Source organism: Vanderwaltozyma polyspora, genomic scaffold (assembly GCF_000150035.1).
Source record: "Vanderwaltozyma polyspora DSM 70294 KpolScaffold448 genomic scaffold, whole genome shotgun sequence".
Lineage (NCBI taxonomy): Eukaryota > Fungi > Ascomycota > Saccharomycetes > Saccharomycetales > Saccharomycetaceae > Vanderwaltozyma > Vanderwaltozyma polyspora.
Genome location: NW_001834606.1, coordinates 1 through 16,920, shown reverse-complemented (window position 1 = coordinate 16,920; position 16,920 = coordinate 1). Strand labels below are relative to the sequence as shown.

General features: G+C 33.7%; 7 protein-coding genes and 1 non-coding gene across 8 annotated transcripts; 4 read left to right on the top strand and 4 right to left on the bottom strand.

Moving 5' to 3' along the window:
* Positions 1–1,410: 1,410 nt before the first annotated feature.
* Positions 1,411–2,367, top strand: Kpol_448p7 (uncharacterized protein; the record flags this gene model as incomplete). Its single annotated transcript, XM_001643128.1, has 1 exon — positions 1,411–2,367. The coding sequence occupies one exon, from the start codon at positions 1,411–1,413 to the stop codon at positions 2,365–2,367; it is 957 nt and encodes a 318-aa protein (XP_001643178.1).
* Positions 2,368–3,173: 806 nt separating this feature from the next.
* On the top strand, positions 3,174–4,082 carry PHO86 (Pho86p; the record flags this gene model as incomplete). Its single annotated transcript, XM_001643127.1, has 1 exon — positions 3,174–4,082. One exon carries the CDS (start codon positions 3,174–3,176, stop codon positions 4,080–4,082), a length of 909 nt encoding a protein of 302 aa, XP_001643177.1.
* A 419-nt stretch (positions 4,083–4,501) lies between these two features.
* UIP5 (Uip5p) lies at positions 4,502–5,866 on the bottom strand (the record flags this gene model as incomplete). The annotated part of the gene is made up of 1 exon (XM_001643126.1): positions 4,502–5,866. The coding sequence occupies one exon, from the start codon at positions 5,864–5,866 to the stop codon at positions 4,502–4,504; it is 1,365 nt and encodes a 454-aa protein (XP_001643176.1).
* A 2,421-nt stretch (positions 5,867–8,287) lies between these two features.
* SHB17 (sedoheptulose-bisphosphatase) lies at positions 8,288–9,091 on the top strand (the record flags this gene model as incomplete). Its single annotated transcript, XM_001643125.1, has 1 exon — positions 8,288–9,091. One exon carries the CDS (start codon positions 8,288–8,290, stop codon positions 9,089–9,091), a length of 804 nt encoding a protein of 267 aa, XP_001643175.1.
* Positions 9,092–9,890: 799 nt separating this feature from the next.
* Positions 9,891–11,111, bottom strand: Kpol_448p3 (SUN domain-containing protein; the record flags this gene model as incomplete). Its single annotated transcript, XM_001643124.1, has 1 exon — positions 9,891–11,111. One exon carries the CDS (start codon positions 11,109–11,111, stop codon positions 9,891–9,893), a length of 1,221 nt encoding a protein of 406 aa, XP_001643174.1.
* A 3,618-nt stretch (positions 11,112–14,729) lies between these two features.
* On the top strand, positions 14,730–15,593 carry ASF1 (nucleosome assembly factor ASF1; the record flags this gene model as incomplete). The annotated part of the gene is made up of 1 exon (XM_001643123.1): positions 14,730–15,593. One exon carries the CDS (start codon positions 14,730–14,732, stop codon positions 15,591–15,593), a length of 864 nt encoding a protein of 287 aa, XP_001643173.1.
* Positions 15,594–15,778: 185 nt separating this feature from the next.
* Kpol_448p1 (uncharacterized protein) lies at positions 15,779–16,549 on the bottom strand (the record flags this gene model as incomplete). The annotated part of the gene is made up of 1 exon (XM_001643122.1): positions 15,779–16,549. The coding sequence occupies one exon, from the start codon at positions 16,547–16,549 to the stop codon at positions 15,779–15,781; it is 771 nt and encodes a 256-aa protein (XP_001643172.1).
* Positions 16,550–16,775: 226 nt separating this feature from the next.
* Positions 16,776–16,848, bottom strand: Kpol_448trna1. The gene has a single exon. It is a non-coding gene; the product is annotated as a tRNA-Ala (tRNA).
* Positions 16,849–16,920: the final 72 nt, after the last annotated feature.

Genomic DNA, 16,920 nt, shown 5'->3' with positions numbered 1-16,920 from the left:
TTCCGGTGCATGTGACAGACTCTGTTTCGCTACCCACACAATTGGGTCAGTTTATCCTCTGTATACCCGGACGTGAGAGGAGAAACAATTTGGTTGTATCAAGAGCAAAATGCAAAATGTGAAGGCAAGTGCAAGTGCAAGTGCAAACGGCAAAGGCATATACTTTGATTGATTGATTCATTGATTCATTTTACCCACAAACCAGCAGCTCTAAGTAACGATCGGTCAAACTGTAAAGTATGCATTTTAAGATGCCCTATCGTAGTGTAGCTTAGCGTAGCTGAGACAGATAAGTCTCTTTTCTGAATTACAAGTTACCCGGTTCTCGGAATTAACTACTGTCAGTCCCACCCCAGCCCGGCCTCCCCTCCATTCCTTCACGGGAAGAATATGACATGACTACTTGTTCCATCCATCGTTCTGTACTACGTCACTATAGCAGTTTCTCCCAGCGAAGAGTTGATCACAAATGATTATGATTAAGGTTTGTCTATTATGGATGCGTATTATGTATTATGTATTATGGTTATGGTTATGGTTCTTACAGCAAGCATAGCTGGGACACATCAGTTATATCAAATGTATCGCAATGTATGTTTGAGAAAGGTGGACCGTGATCTGCTAACACGAACACTGGCACGAGCTCTTAACATTCATTTCAAATTTTTCATCAATACCCTGTTTCTTCCGTAACTTGATTCGACTTGTAGTCACCATCTCTAATTACCATCTCTAATTACCATCCCATCCCATCCCCATCCACTAGACAATTTACCTTTTTACAAATTACGTTTTACATTTTACAAATTCAATCGACAGTTTTGATCTTGGCTTACAATTTCTTGAACTAACAGATAAATGTTCTTCTCTCTCGCTCTCACTCTCACTCTCACCTCTTTGCTTCAAATGACCCTTCTCGAGTGCTCATAACCCAACATGGTCTTCGTTTTTTCGTTTTTCGTCTTGGTGATGGTGAAGATGGTGATGATGATGGTGATGCTTCTTGCTATCCCACTGCTGCAACTTTTGCTGCAGCCACTAATCTATCCAACTTGGTGGGTGCCGATGGTGGTGATGCTTCTGCCATCATAAGATGTGAATTCCTTTTTTTTTATTGCTTGCCATTGGAAATTTTATTACTATCTATCATTTTTGGTTTCGTCTAGTTCCTCTCCCTCTTAACACCATGACAATTTAATTTAGTTTAGTTTTATTTTATTTTATTATCTTTTATTCTTTTTTTTTTCATCTATATAAAAACCTAACATTTCTTATTCATTCAACATAATTGGACTTTAACTCTTGACTTTACCATTTATTTATTTATTCGTTTATTTATTACTCTCATCAAGATAGTCACACACTAGATATACAAACTACTATACATTAAATTCGTTAACATCGCCAATAATGAAACCAAGTTCACCTGCTCCAGCCACTGATTCCACAGCTATTAAAATTATCTTCAATAAGGATACTTTTGAAACTTTTGCTCAGAATTCACCTACTTTAAACCATTTGACTAAATATAAGATTATTTCAAATTTGATCAACTATTTACTATCAATTTCAATCTTAACTAAGATTTTGTCCATTTATATGTCTTTGAATTTGAAATTGAAAAATAATCTCATTGATTCCCCAAACTCACCTTTCTTTATTAAAATCTCTTATAAATATTTGGAAAACTTCATTTGGAAAATCGACGAATTGTTTAATTTGTTAATATTAAGAGATGGTATAGATTCTTTGATCAACCAATACAATAAGCCTCATGAAAAAAATATCATTCCAGGCTCTTGGTTGGTCTTTTTCACCATTGATTACATGGCAAATATAACAAACACTTTGTTACAAGAATTTATTGTAAAGCCATTTAAAATGCCAAGTTTGCCAAATTCAAATAAAAAGTCAGATGAGATCCAAGATTCTGAAGAAATCAACAATAAGAATTTGCCACATGTAAATGAACTTTCCATCACAACTAAAACAATCTCAACAGATTTAAAAGATATGGCATTTAAGAATTACGAAAAAATTGTAAAACCTGCCACTGATAAAATTCAATCTTCAACTTACGTCAATACTGCAAAGGAAAAAATAAATAATATCGTTAAGCCTACTGTTGACACTGCTAAAAGCACTTATAAAACTGTCTCAACACAATACGAAGATAATTTGAATAAATCAGAAAGTGTACCAAGAGCTTTGGTCTCTACAAGTGTAGACTTGGGTAATTTGACTTTGGAAAAGTTAAAATTGACAAAATCCAATGAAAATGAAAACACAATCTCACAAGATGAAGATAGTTCATTACAAAAAAATGAATCTATAACTGCTGCCTCTGACACCACCACTACCAATTAACTATCTAACGATGAAGATGATGGTAACGACACAGATTTTTCAACCGACACTCAATGGGATCAATTTCAAAAGGACAAAAAATTCTTATTAAATGATGCTACTGAATTGACAAATAATAATAATTCGGCCATTGTCACCACAACCAACACTACAACTACAGTTTCAACAAAGATTACTCATCATCACCATCTTCATCAAACTACAAATATCAACAACAACTATCATAGGAAATTCATCATTACAATCAAAACAATCCCCCCTCCTCTTTATCTTCCTTTCCTATATGTGTCTCTGGTTTTATATATTCTCTTAAGTAGCTATCACCTTTAAAGAAACGTTATATTCCACGTGCTTAACACTTAGAATCATCTCATTCAGTTGTTTTTTTTTTGCCTACCAAAATTAACGTTAAATAATCGATAATTAAGCTATTTTTAAAATAATTCTTAACTATGGCCAGATAATAACCGATTTTATCAATTCCACATCTCTCTTACTCGCTGTCTACCTCTCTATAACTTACTTATTTCATTATACAGCAACATGCTTTACAATGGATCAAAGTACCTCTTACTAAGAAGAGAGGCATCAAAATTTTTTTTTTCAGCACTTTTTCACTTTAGATTAAAAATTGAAAAAACATGAGATGATGATGGTTTTGAACTTAACAATGGTAATGATTAAATATTAAAATGTGTATATAAATATGTATGTATAGTCAACAGTTTCAAATTTTTCTGTATATTTTGGTTCTGAATTGTTATTCTTGATTATAAAATCTTTATAGAACTATTACACCAATAACTATGATATCTGGTAAAAAAAATTTACAAATACCTCAAGTTGATGCTTCTTTAGATAAGCCATTAGATAAGGATGCTCCACCAACTATTTATGGTACTTCGTTGACTCCTGAATTAGCTACTGCATCTTTAAACTTATCTGTTGATTTTATTAAGCAACAGCAATCAATTGCTAATAAGTTTTTATTATTTCATCCATTCACATTATTCTCTATAGGTACAATTGTTACACTTTACCTTGCTTTGAATTTATATTATCCTGGTAATATCACTTCAAGTTCCATCTCTGGTTATTTATATCAATTTTTCTTACTAAATAAAAGACAATTAGGTACTGGTGCTATATTGACTTTGGGATCAACCTCTTTTATTTTCACCTTATTATCAAGAGTCACTGATGCTTATTTTAAAAGTAAAATTAATGAAGTTACAAATTCCAATGGTGAAGTCATATTTGGTGTGAATCTACCAAAGCTATCAAGTTCAAATGATTCCAAAGAAGCCAACTCCCCTCAACTGAAAAATACTCATATCGTTGTATATAGACAAACCCCAATTGCTTTGGTTACAGTTAATGAAAATAAAGTCTTATCTTCTGACGAATCTTTAGTTATGTCAATGTCAAGTATTGGTTGTCGTAGAGTTTATATTAAGAGTGGTATTTTAGAAGATTTATTGGATTGGTCAATGATTCGTACTAGAACAATTGCTAAAGAAGGTAAATATGGCCAATCGATGAAACTTGTGTATGCTATTTATTCGTTTGATGAAGAAATGAAAAAGGTTTTATTAAGGAAAGGTTTCAAGAAAGTTCAATCTGTTAAAATTAGAGATAATAGATTATTAGGTGGTTTATTCGGTATTGAAACTGAATTATGGGGTGTTCAATTTCGTATTGAGCCAACAAAATAAATGAAAAAGGTGTAATTTTTACTAAATTAAATTTAATTTAATATAATATAATCATTTCAACTATAATTTATATACTTTGGTTTAACCACTTCATAATAAATATAAATATAGATGTTAAAGTCATTAAAAATAAGAATATAAATAATGATGCACATCAATGTATGCTAGAATTTAATGAACTGATGTAAGTAATTTCAGATCTCAATAACGTAAAATAAAAATGCAAAAACGTAATTCTTATAATGAATTCTAATAAAATATCCTATCGTTGGTACAAAAAAAATGGTAATTTCATAATCTATAATCCTTATCATGTTAATTTATGGTTCTTTCATGTTATAATCTATAATTTTATATGTTTGGAATCTATGGCGTTCATCATTAAAAACAATTGTCGAAATATTTTATGATACTCTATATCATACATATCTTGGTAACAATCCATCATTATAATTGTTTCTTTTCTTGATATGCCTAATAGTAACTCTAATATAAACTGTAGCCAGATAAATAAATGCTAAGATCAACACATACAATACCACTTTGAAAAGACCTCTGGCAATTCTTGTAGGCAGAGTTTGGTTTGTAATTTTATCCTTTTTAAACTTGGTCGATTTCCTGGTATTCTCTGTGTGTTTATAGCTTGGTTGAGCCTTTAAATATTTCCATTTAATGAACTCATCTCTCTCCATTGTCACTCGTTGGCCAAATTCTTTTTGTAGGAATAATTGAACTTTTTGTACATAATCGAAGCTTTCTTCAATTGATTCATCTTTACCTTCCCAATGAAATTCGTTAGTTTGAATATTAAGAATGTCTATATTTACAGGGTTTTCATTAGATAATGCACCTACACCTATGAATCTCTGGCCAGTTTTTGGATTTTTTGGAACAAATAATGGATTTTTTGATTGGTATAATTCTATCCAAATATTTCCTTCAGATTCATACTTGATATCAATCTTTAAGAAATTAATACTCTCTAGATAAATCAACCGAAGTTCTACATCATCGCCACTCAACATAGAATCCTTTAGTTTTATATGATTAGGGTTTAATTTTATAATATTACTATCTTTACCGTCACTAAAACGGTCATAATGGTATTTTGAAGGGTCATTATTAATAAAAGCATCGAAAAATGGAGCTGATGTAATAGTTGATTTGTCATTTTGATAGCAATCTAAAACTAGGGATAAACCTGGGAAATTTTTTGGGAAACCCATTAGATCCGTACTTGAAGGTAAAATGCCTCCAGAATTTATTTCGTATTGTCTTTTTGAATAAGTAGAATGCAAATCTGTAGTTAAGAATTCATTTTCTGGCGTAATTAATAACACTAATCCTTCACTACTTGAAGTCGCCTTTTTAGTATTAATTTGATCTTTGTTTGAAGATATCTTGAATTTCATTATGATTTCAAAATCATTAATTGTATTATCGCCAATCCCATTTGACATAATCAATCCATTTGAATCTGGATTTGAAGCGGAAATCAACCGTATGTATTCTGCATTCCTTATTTGTGGTTGACCACCTACATACCAAAATTTATTAATTTTATCTAAAAATGGTACAGCTAAACTTGCATCCTCATTTTTAACTCTCACGATGCTATTCCCACTCTCCTGGTCTACTTTAAATCTTTCTATAGGATCAATCAATGGATTTATTCCATTTTGATAATAATTATTAGGGATTGATCGAGTACATAATTGGAAGATCAAAAATATAAAAGTTATGATAGAGCCTAATACAAGTTTGTCACGATCATCTCTCTTCATTTCGCTGAACAATCGATAATGCAAACAATGTGTATACGTATATACAGAGAGAGAGAAATTAACTACAAAACAATATCTGGAAGTAGCGTATTCCTTGGTTCAGTCGGATCAGATCAGATCAAAATTTAATCTCTACCAGTCCTAGACTCCTCAAAAAACCTTTTTATTGGAGACAACGAACAAACTTTATTTAAATACTGAACAATCTCCAGTTTTGAATGGACAGATCATTAAATCATATCCAAAGCATAAACTAAATTAAAATAAGTTAACATCAATACAAGCTTTGATCCTGTTTCTTAAATGATATCGATTTCGAATTCGAATTCGAAATTTCGAGATGGGCCACATATTCGCGATGACGTTGATATCGAAACCTTAAAATAGTTTCTTTTCGCGATGAGATACAGAGCAGAACCTGCTAAAGCAATGACAAGTCAAGATGAAGTTGAGTTAAATTAAGTTAAGTTAAGTTAAGATTGTTATAACTGGACTGACAGATTATCATATGGTTAAGGTAGTTTTAAGATTGGTTGTGGGAAAAAGAGCACAGTGAATTCGTTAAATCTCAATTGATTTGGACGGATTGTATCAGCCTGAACTGGACTAGAATGAACTGAACTAGACCAGGTCAGTTTAGATTGAACTTGACTAGAATAGCGAAAATATATATATATATTTGTAAGGGAAACAGATATGGCATTATGGAATCAAAGACAATCACAAAAAGATGTACATTATAGAACTAGATAGCATATTTGGACCTGTCATAATTTTTCCTCCATTATAAGTAAGAAAAAACAAAGATGTGTTAGAGTGCAATATATATATATGTGTGTGTGTGTTTGTATAGCTGTGTACAAGAGTAGTATTAGGCTTGCAATAATTGCAAGAAAACTAAGACCATTCAAGTAACCTATCACACTTCTCCATATGGCATGCCATAACCATTTAATAAGTTAGAAGATAACAACGTGGTAACAACACCTGGCATATCTGTATTCTATTGGTCTCTTGTTACAAGAATAGTTTTACATCTATACATGCATATACTTATTCATAATACAATACATAATACAAAGGCGATATTACGTATACATACAATTTGTGTCGTTATATTGCATTATCCCCTGATTAATAACCGTTAAACTCCTAGTGTCTAATGGTGCGGTAAACGTAAATGTAAATGTAAAGATAAATGTGAAAGATAGAGATAATACTACTAAACGTTGACCTCACCATGTTTTTGGCAGACTTTTGATTAGTTCCCAAGGATTGAACGTTTCTTGAAAGTATGGCTGAAACCATTCGATTCGATATTCTTTTCTTTTCATGTAAATTACTTCAATTCCAAATGGGAGAGAACAAGAACAAGAACAATACCACCCCTTGTATCGTTAATTCAATCCAACCAAATGGAATCACTTTTACAAAGAAAACAAGCTTAATTAATTTACGTTCCATCCCTTTCACTCCCTTTTCCCAATCCCTTTCCTACTTCTTCTTCCAATTCCAATTGCAAATGTAGCCCCCCCCTTCTCCCAAAATCAATCCAACATCTCATCGCTTACACTCTGAGCCCCTTCCCCCCTGCTCTCGAAAACTCTTCCATTACTTGCATACATGTTCACCATAATGGCCTGTCATTATTACAAAATACCTTAGATTCATTCAATTCACTACAATTCACTACAATTCACTACAATTCAAGACTAATTTTAACGTGCTTTCCTTTACTTGGCTTTGCCATATACTTTTGCTTAACTTCATAGAACACTACTTCAAAATCTACAAGTTCCTTTAAATTCCAATTCGAAAGCTTGGAGGGCTTCCTGCTTTCATCTGTGCACAGAAAAAACAAATCAGTCGAAAGAAGGATTCCATGTTGGTTTAGCCGTCGTTGTTTCTTTGTCGATGTTTCGTTTCGAAAAGTTTTCTTGGAAGTGGGTTGGGGGATTTATTTAATTATTAATAAACAGGTGGGGTTCAGTACTCTTTTCCATGGTATGAGCAACCCCAGAAACTTAAGAAGAAGTTAACTGAAAAAACTAAAAATGTTTTCTAGTAGCTACCGTCTACTTCCTCTCTGATTAATAGCAAAAAATAGAAAAAGAAAATTTTTTTCAGTTAATGATTGATGGTGATGACTTAGATTGCTAAATTTAATATTTAAACAGGATGCAATTGTTTAGTAAACTCAATTGGAAAATACTTTTCTCTAAATTGATTTCAATTGACCTCTCAATTCATCTTTCTCGGTAGACTTTCTCTTTCTTCTTGCGTTTGCTCTCTTAATCTTAAACTATACTGAAATATCACAGTTCGATAAAAAAAAGGTACTTCGAAATATTTGATTAATTGTCAAACAATAAGAACCTTTTACGTCAACCATACTATAGATATATTTGTACGATCCCAATCATGACTAAAACTATCCAAAGATGTGTCTTTATCAGACACGGTGAAACTAAATGGTCAAAGACTGGTCATTATACCGGTAAAACTGATTTAACTTTGACTGAAGATGGTGTTGCTGAAATGGAAAGAGTCGGTAAAGGTATCTTTGAATATAACTTGGTTAATCCAGACCGTATTACCCATGTTTTCGTTTCTCCAAGAACCAGAGCTCAACAATCTATGAAATTGGTTTTGAAGGATTTAACTCCAGAACAAAGAGCTAGAGTCAAGGTTACTGTCGATGAAGATATCCAAGAATGGGATTATGGTGATTATGAAGGTTTAATGACCGCTGAAATTGAGGAATTGAGAAAAAAGAGAGGTTTGGATAAGGAAAGACCATGGTCTATTTGGAGAGATGGTTGTGAAAATGGTGAAAGTACTCAACAAATTGGTAAAAGATTATCAAGATTTATTGCTAGAGTACAAAAAGCTCATAGTGAAGCTCAAGCTGCAGGTCAGTCATCTGATATTTTAGTATTCGCACACGGTCACTCTTTGCGTTACTTTGCAGCTTTATGGTTCATGAAAGGTATTGAACAAGATTGTGAACCTCTTCCAAACAAGCCAGAGGGTGTTTCTCATGATGAAAATGGTGTTCCATTTGTTAACATTACAAAATTCAGATATTTGAACGAAAATCCAAACTTCTTGTTATGTGCTGGTGGTGTCGGTGCCTTAGGTTACAGTCATTACAGTTGTGATGAACCAGCATTAGATTTATCAGGTGCTTTCATTCCACCATTGCCAGAAAGTTCCTTGAGATAAACTTAATAAATGACATTTTTATTATTATTTTGTTTTTATTACTGATATTTGTATTGAAATCAAAGGGACGTACTAGGTAAAATGTTTACAATTTTATGTAATCATATATGAATAAATAAATGAATATTTTTCTATAAAATTTACAATTCTGATGGTGAATTTTATAATTGGTAAAGTTAAAGCAATTAATGTTAAGACGATTCAATCTACTTTCTTGAAATTGATTAAAAAAATAGGAATAAATACCCTTAATAATAAATTATAAATGTTTTGGGTAACAAAATTAACTTTTTCCTTAAGATGTTTAATTCCATTTGTATGACATAAACGTTAAAACAAATAAAAAAATAGACTTTAATAAGTAGGTTTTCTAGTAATAAGATTAATAGTACAAAAAATAAATACGGTATAAAAGGTGCTCACTAGCCATTGTAAAAAGTATAAAAACATAAAAAACCGAATGAACAAAATATAATTGAATTAAAAGCATCAAGCCTTAATTCACGAAGATCGAAAACAGAAATAGTAAAGACAAAAGAGCATATAACAACCGAAAAAAAGATAAATGTGTTACAAATTTGAATTTCAAAACCTGAAAAAAATTGGGTATAATAGAATAGTATCATAGTCGAAATTTATAACAAATTGGTTGTAAACTTAATTAAACCAATTGCCAAACAACTAATCAAAATTTTTTTTAAAAAAAACAAACATGATAAGGCAAAAGCATAAAAAATTGGAAGCTACTTTAAACATACGGCTGTGAGTTATAGTGTGATTTATTCTTGCAATAATTCATTTAGTAAAAAACAAATTTTGCAGAACCTTTCAAAACTGAAACAGTACAGCCAGAGGATGAACCACCGGTGAATTGACCATTTTCATAAGCACATACACCACTTAAAGAGGAACCATCAGTAGCAACAATCTTAACATTAAAGTTAGCAGCATCTCTGTTGTTTGGATTTGGAATCAATGACAACCATGAGATGCCGTTAGTGTAACCGGCACCGACAACCAGTGGAGCCCAATTACCGACACCAGAACCAGGTTGACCCCAAGAACAACCATCTTCAAGAGAAACACCAGCATTGTTAACGTAGTATTGAGTGGAGGTTTTCTTACCTAACCAAGAGAAATAAGTGTCTTGATCAACAACTGAGATTGGTTCTGAACCACCAGCTTGCAATAAAGTTGGAATAACCATGTTTTCAGAACCTGGATAATCAGTTCTACACATAGCAATTTGGCTAGATAAAGTATTTTCAGCAGTAGCAGATTGGACATCCCAACCACACAAGTAATCAGCGTTAGTGTTAGTTCTGTACAAGTAACCATTCTTACATATCAAACCACCGATAGCCTTACCATCGGAAGGTTGATTTGATGGCCATTGAGTCTTGGACATACCAGCTTGACAAGCGTAGGAACAGTAGTAACCATCTTTACATTCAGAAGACATGTTACCATCCATATCCATGATTGAGGACCAACCATTAGAGCCGACCCAATCCAAAGCGATAACACCTTGACCACTTGGGAAATCAGAACATTTAATAGTACCATCGACGAATTTTTGAGATGGACCAGAGAAAGCAGATAAATCACCATCGATCGAACCACTACCTGAAGAGGAAGAGGAACCTGATGAAGAAGAACCGGAATCAGCGACAACATTAGCGCTTGTAGCAGAAGCAGCGGCGGCGGCAGAAGTGGTAGTTGAAGTGGTGGTGGCAGCGGCGACGGCAGAAGTGGTAGTTGAAGTGGTGGTGGCAGCGGCGACGGCAGCGTCAGCGTTTGCTTTAACGGTAGTTGTCATTACAGCGACGTTAGCTTGACCTACCAAAGTTGTTCTGGTGACTACGTTGGGAGATGCAATGACATTACCGTTCATGTCGACGACATTGGTGACAGTGACAGCTCTTTTTTCAGCATGGCCATGGTGATGCAATTTATGAGGAGCTGCGACAGCTAATGATAAAATTGATGAGACGGATAAAGCTAAAGTAGAGACTTTCATTTTTTAAAATTCTTGGATGAATTATTATTTTTTTTTTTCTAGATTAGTTGTAACTTCTGTAAAATGATAGAATTGAAGTTTACAAAAAATAGAATAGTAAAGGATTGACTTAAAAATATAAAATAAAAATATCGATTAATAAATTTTTGTAATCGTTATTAGTTAAAGGAAAGACGTCGATGTGAGTTAGTCAAAAATCACTCTTTGTTGGAAACTATTATTAAAACTTGGTTTAATAAAAATAAAAGGAAGATATCTTGGAACAAAAGTTTAAAAAAATATATATATATATTTTTTTTATATTTTAGAAAGGAATGAATTTGTAACTTAGAATAATAAGTTAACTTGATTTTTAAACTTGTTGTTTCTTAAGAACTTTGTAAAATAATATATTTTTGTTTAAACAAAAAGGTATATATTTTTGAATGAATGAATGAAAGTTGTGGGTACGATTTGGTGGGGGGATTAGGAATAAGCAAAAAGTAGGTAAAACAAGAGATACACATCGAAACAAGAATTTAAAAAAAGTGCAGCGGTAAGATCGATCCAGATCAGAATATGGGATTGTTTGTATCTATTTATATATCAAATGTGTTATCCCAATCGAAACATAGTTAAAAATATAACAACTAAGAAAGTAAGAATAAAAAAAAATTTTTTTATTTTATTTTTACTTTCTATCCTAAACTTTAATACAAGTTCTCGATCTTTATTGCGCTAACCCTGTAGGATCAAATAGTAAAACCCACTCGAGCACACCAAGAAATATAATAGAACGAAACTTTTTGATATTCTTGCCAATTGAATTAAGCAATGGTATGGTATGGTATGGTATGGTATGGTATGTCTTTTAATGAAAGAGCGGAAGGGAACGGCAGTGGGCAAAAAAAGGCATTTTGGTTATGGTTAGCGTGAGTTTGTGATCCATAGCAGCCAACGATTCACCTCCTTCCATCAGGATACCTAAATAGGAATAGAAAGATGGCAAAGAGTGAAGGCAAGAAATCCAAAAAAAAAGCATACGCACACTCACTCACACAAAGATGGGCGGGCTCTGCGAGTGCCTTCCTCGTCTCTCTGCTAGTCTGTTGGGTTTGAGATGGGATTTGGATTTGGATGAGGAAAGGTTTCGGGAAACAATCAGAGGCAATGAGAAGAGAAGAGCCAACTGGAAATTCAAGTTTTGGTAAAGGTCTTTCTATGATCAATCGGGTTCATGTTATACAGAAGCATTTCCAATTCGAAATAGTAGGACAATTGTAGTACTGATGTGTTGAGATGAGATAGGCAATTGATCCCAAGAGATATGAAGAGTGTGTCATGATAACGCTAATATGAAGCTAAACTAATTATATTATAAGATAAGCTACAGTGTAGTTTAAGTTTTTGTTGGAACCTTCTTGTTTCAGTCTCAGTCTCAGTCTCAGTCTCCTTGTAGATTAGTTCTGAAGAGTAAAGAAAAAAGGATAAACTGGTACGAATAAAGGGAGACAAGACAGTCTGGCTAGACGGTCTGAAATTGCACAGAAAAAATCAACCGGGATTGGTAGTTGTAGTTGTAGTTGTAGTTGTAGTTGTAGTTGTCGTCGGCGGTAGTGGGCGGTGGTGTACTTATCACTTCCTCGCCCCCCTTCCGTCGTTTCTGGTTGGATGGGCTTTAGAACCAGTTTGAAACAAAGATGATACTGTGTTGATTCTGTTCCTAGGCCAAGTGATTGTGGTTGCAGCCTAAGAGTTTTTGTCAAGAGATAAAACTTTGTTGCAACACTAGAAGTGCACGGGCAGAATGGTTCTCGTTCTCGTTCTCGTTCTCGTTCTTGCTCTTGTTCTGAATTAAGTTTGGGGGAGGAGAGGGGAAGGGAGGGGAGAGAGAGAGAGAGAAAATGGCCAGCGATATTCATGAGTCTAGCCCAGACTCATTCATCCATCCCATTCATTCTATCTCTGGATCTCTTAATGGAGCTATTGGCCAGTCCAGTCCATTCCATTCCCACTGTCCAGCGACGTCTTGTTGTTCAGCACGGTGCATGGGTGGGTGGCGGGTAGATTTGTGATGGATTGTCTTGCACCAAGAGTCTCAGAGTGATCTTGGGGGGGGGGGGGACAGTCGTTGGATTTGTGTGTATATGTGTAGTGGTAGTAGTAGAACTGCTGCCCAGAACTAACGAAGAAAATAAATAAAAGTGGGAGTACCCGCTGCAGAAAACAAAGAGAAGTTAAGTGCTGCTGACGTTTGTTGGATGGGGAGATCTCTCTTCACTTTCTCTCCGGGGTCTACTCTGTCGGTTGTCTATCAATTCCCAATCTCTTTTCCTAAAAGGGCCAAAGTCCGAAGAGTCCCATTGTGAGCAGTACACCACCGCTTGCAGTAAGAGAAGGTCGTCTTTTTGCATTTCGTACGAAAAATCTACTACAACGTATTTTGTTTCTATCTTTCTTTCTCTCCCTCCCATCGTAGTTCTGGATATTTATTTTTGTCATCTTGATGTCAACAACGAACGAACGAACGTATCAATCATCATTTTTATTTTTATTCCATTTCCTCTGGGAATGGGTTCTGTTTTAGCAGCTGCCAGTATTTCCAACAATTAACAGTGCAAACATTTTTGAACAAGATTAACTGGTGGTGTTTGGGAGACAGAGAGAAAGCGAAGTGTGGTGTGGTGTAGAGGGGTTGTCTGGTCATTGTTATTGGTATGTGGTGTAGTTTATCTAACAGTGCTACTATTTTACTGAATTTTAATTTCTATCTTGATTAATAGTCAGTTCTTATACTTCCCGATTAGGATAAGTAAGTTCACATCCTTGTGGGAACACTGGGATGTCGTGATGTTAGTCTCTCTTTTTCTCATCTCTGCCTATCTATTTTTAAGAGAACTTCATAGCTGGGTGGCCAAAAAAGAAAAAAAAAACATGTATATCCCTTGTCAAGAGATTCCTTCAAACGGCTAGTGTGAAGTTCTTTTAGGTGTCTGTTGTCCCGTACTAACGCCTTTATTTCTGTTTTTTTTTTTTGCTTTTTTTCATTTTGGCACTATTCGATTCAGAAAGATAAAAATTTGGGGCTTTCCATTACCCGAATATATCCACGTGACACGCCCGCCCCCCCTTTTACTTGTCTTTTTTTCTCACATGCAGTTCCTTAAAAGTTATCGATTCAATTCAATTAAGAGAAAAAGGGTAAAACGAAAATTTGTAGCCTTAACGGACAGTCAAAGCAGGGTAACTGCAAAATGTTATTACGAAAAAGATAGAGAAAGGCAGAGACAGAGAGAGACAGAGATGAAAAATCACACCAAATGAAGTGACGCGTGAAGAAACGATGATAATATTATTGATAATGATAATTTTATTTACGCGTCGTGTATCTGCTGAAACTTTTCAATTTATTGATTGATTGATTATATTGTAATTTTTCATTTAATCCCATCTACCTTGTCCATTCTATATAACTACATTAACCATTATGAAGATTATATATTATTATTATTATCGTTCTTCCACTCCTTTCATAAGCCATTGAAGATTATCAACATTCACAGTGAAGGGAAAGTAGAATATACAATCTATCACACAAATATATATATATTAAAACAAACTTCAATCCATATCTAAATAATGTCCATCGTATCTTTGTTAGGTATAAAAGTTTTGAACAATCCTGCTAAATTCTCAGATCCATATGAATTTGAAATAACTTTCGAATGTTTAGAATCATTAAAACATGATTTGGAATGGAAATTAACATACGTCGGTTCTTCCCGTTCTCTAGAACATGATCAAGAACTAGATTCAATTTTAGTAGGTCCTGTCCCTGTCGGTGTAAATAAATTCGTATTCACTGCCGATCCACCTTCTGCAGAATTAATCCCAGCCAGTGAATTGGTTAGTGTAACAGTAATATTATTGAGTTGTTCTTATGACGGTAGAGAATTCGTAAGAGTAGGCTATTACGTTAATAATGAATATGATGATGAAGAGTTAAGAGAAAACCCACCTGCAAAAGTACAAGTTGATCACGTTGTAAGAAATATATTAGCTGAAAAACCAAGAGTTACCAGATTCAACATAGTATGGGATAACGAAAATGAAGGTGATCTATACCCTCCTGAACAACCTGGAGTTGATGAAGAGGAGGAAGAAGAAGAAGATCTAGAGGAAGAAGAGGATGAGGAAGAAGAAGAGGAAGAAGAGGAAGAAGAAGTGGACGGTGTAGAAGAAGAAGAAGATGATGTGGAGGAAGATGGTGATGACGATGAAGGTGAAGAAATTGATATAGAAGATGAAGATGAAGGTGAAGCAGAAGAAGATGATGATGAAGACGACACTGATAAATCAATAAAACAAAAGCAGAATAGCTCGGTTGAAGAAGATGGTGAAGAACCAGATCCAAAGAAAAGAAAATTAGACAAGAATTCTGAAGACCAAACAACCGAGATCGCGACAACTCCAAGAGATTCAGACTCGCTTGTAAAAGAATAATTAAATAGATAAATAAGCAAATAATAAAGCAAAAAAAAAATAATAAACTAATGAAATTAATATCAAAGGGACATAAAACCATAAATGCAAAAAAAACCTATCAGAGTTTCTTCTTTAAAAGGTTCAATCTGTATTATAATCAAGAGAAATATTTTATTAAATAGTTATTTACATATCTCAGACAATTAAACAAACTCTTCCCATATTGAATTAATTAATTGAAAAAGTTTTGTTACTTTACGGAAATTCTCTTCATAATGTCCGTCATCGAGGGAAAGTAGTTTCACTTGTTTATCAGGATGCCATCTAATTCTTTCTTCTTTAATTATAGCCTCATAGTCTCGATTCAATTGGACACAACTCATTTCGTAAAATCTCCTAACCGAATCTACATCTAATTCAATAATATCTATATCGTTAAATTTCACTGATTTCAACAATGGCAACTTAAGGTCGTCTTTTGTTGAGTTCCAATAATTTTCAATGATTGTTCGAAATGTCTCACGGTTATCAAAACTACTATTTTCATACTTATATACATCGATTCCATCGTCATCATCCGACAAAACTGACGTCTCTGTATCTTGATTCTCCAATTTTTGCAACTCTTCCTCGGTAATTATTAATTTATAACCTTGAATACTTTCCCCATATTCTCGATAATGTCCTGTCCTAATGCTTTGCTTTTTCCCTACAGAAAACTGCTTTATTTTAGAAGAATTGTTATTCTTTAAATCAGTTGCTTGAATAAACTTCAATTTGAGATCAGTTTTTAATTCTGAGCCAACAGTATCAACGACTTTCTTTGAAACATCACATTTGAAAACCTCTTTATCACAACCAGATTCTTTTCTTCTAACGAATATTGGTCTTGAATAGGATAATGAATCATTATCACTATCAATTTCACTATCACCTGAGGAATTCGTTATCTCATAGTTATCCTTTGAATTCATCTCATTTCTATGGAGGGATGTTTCAATAAAATACCTCCCTTTTTAAGCAAAAAAGTAAATTTAGGTTACTCTTTCTTGTACAATAATCGATATCTTACAGTTTCTCACTATTACTTTTCATATACCTACCTGCTAATGCTTTAACAATTATTGATTGATATATCCATCATAAGCAAGCTTTAAGAAAAAAAAAGGTACTCTAAATCAATTTAGGGCAAAAAAGAAATGGACGAGTCCGGAGTCGAACCGAAGACCTCTCCCATGCTAAGGGAGCGCGCTACCAACTACGCCACACGCCCATAATTTCTTGAAAGAGGAAAGGGAAATATTGGAAGGTAATAAAAACTATCCATCACGTGCATGTCACATGC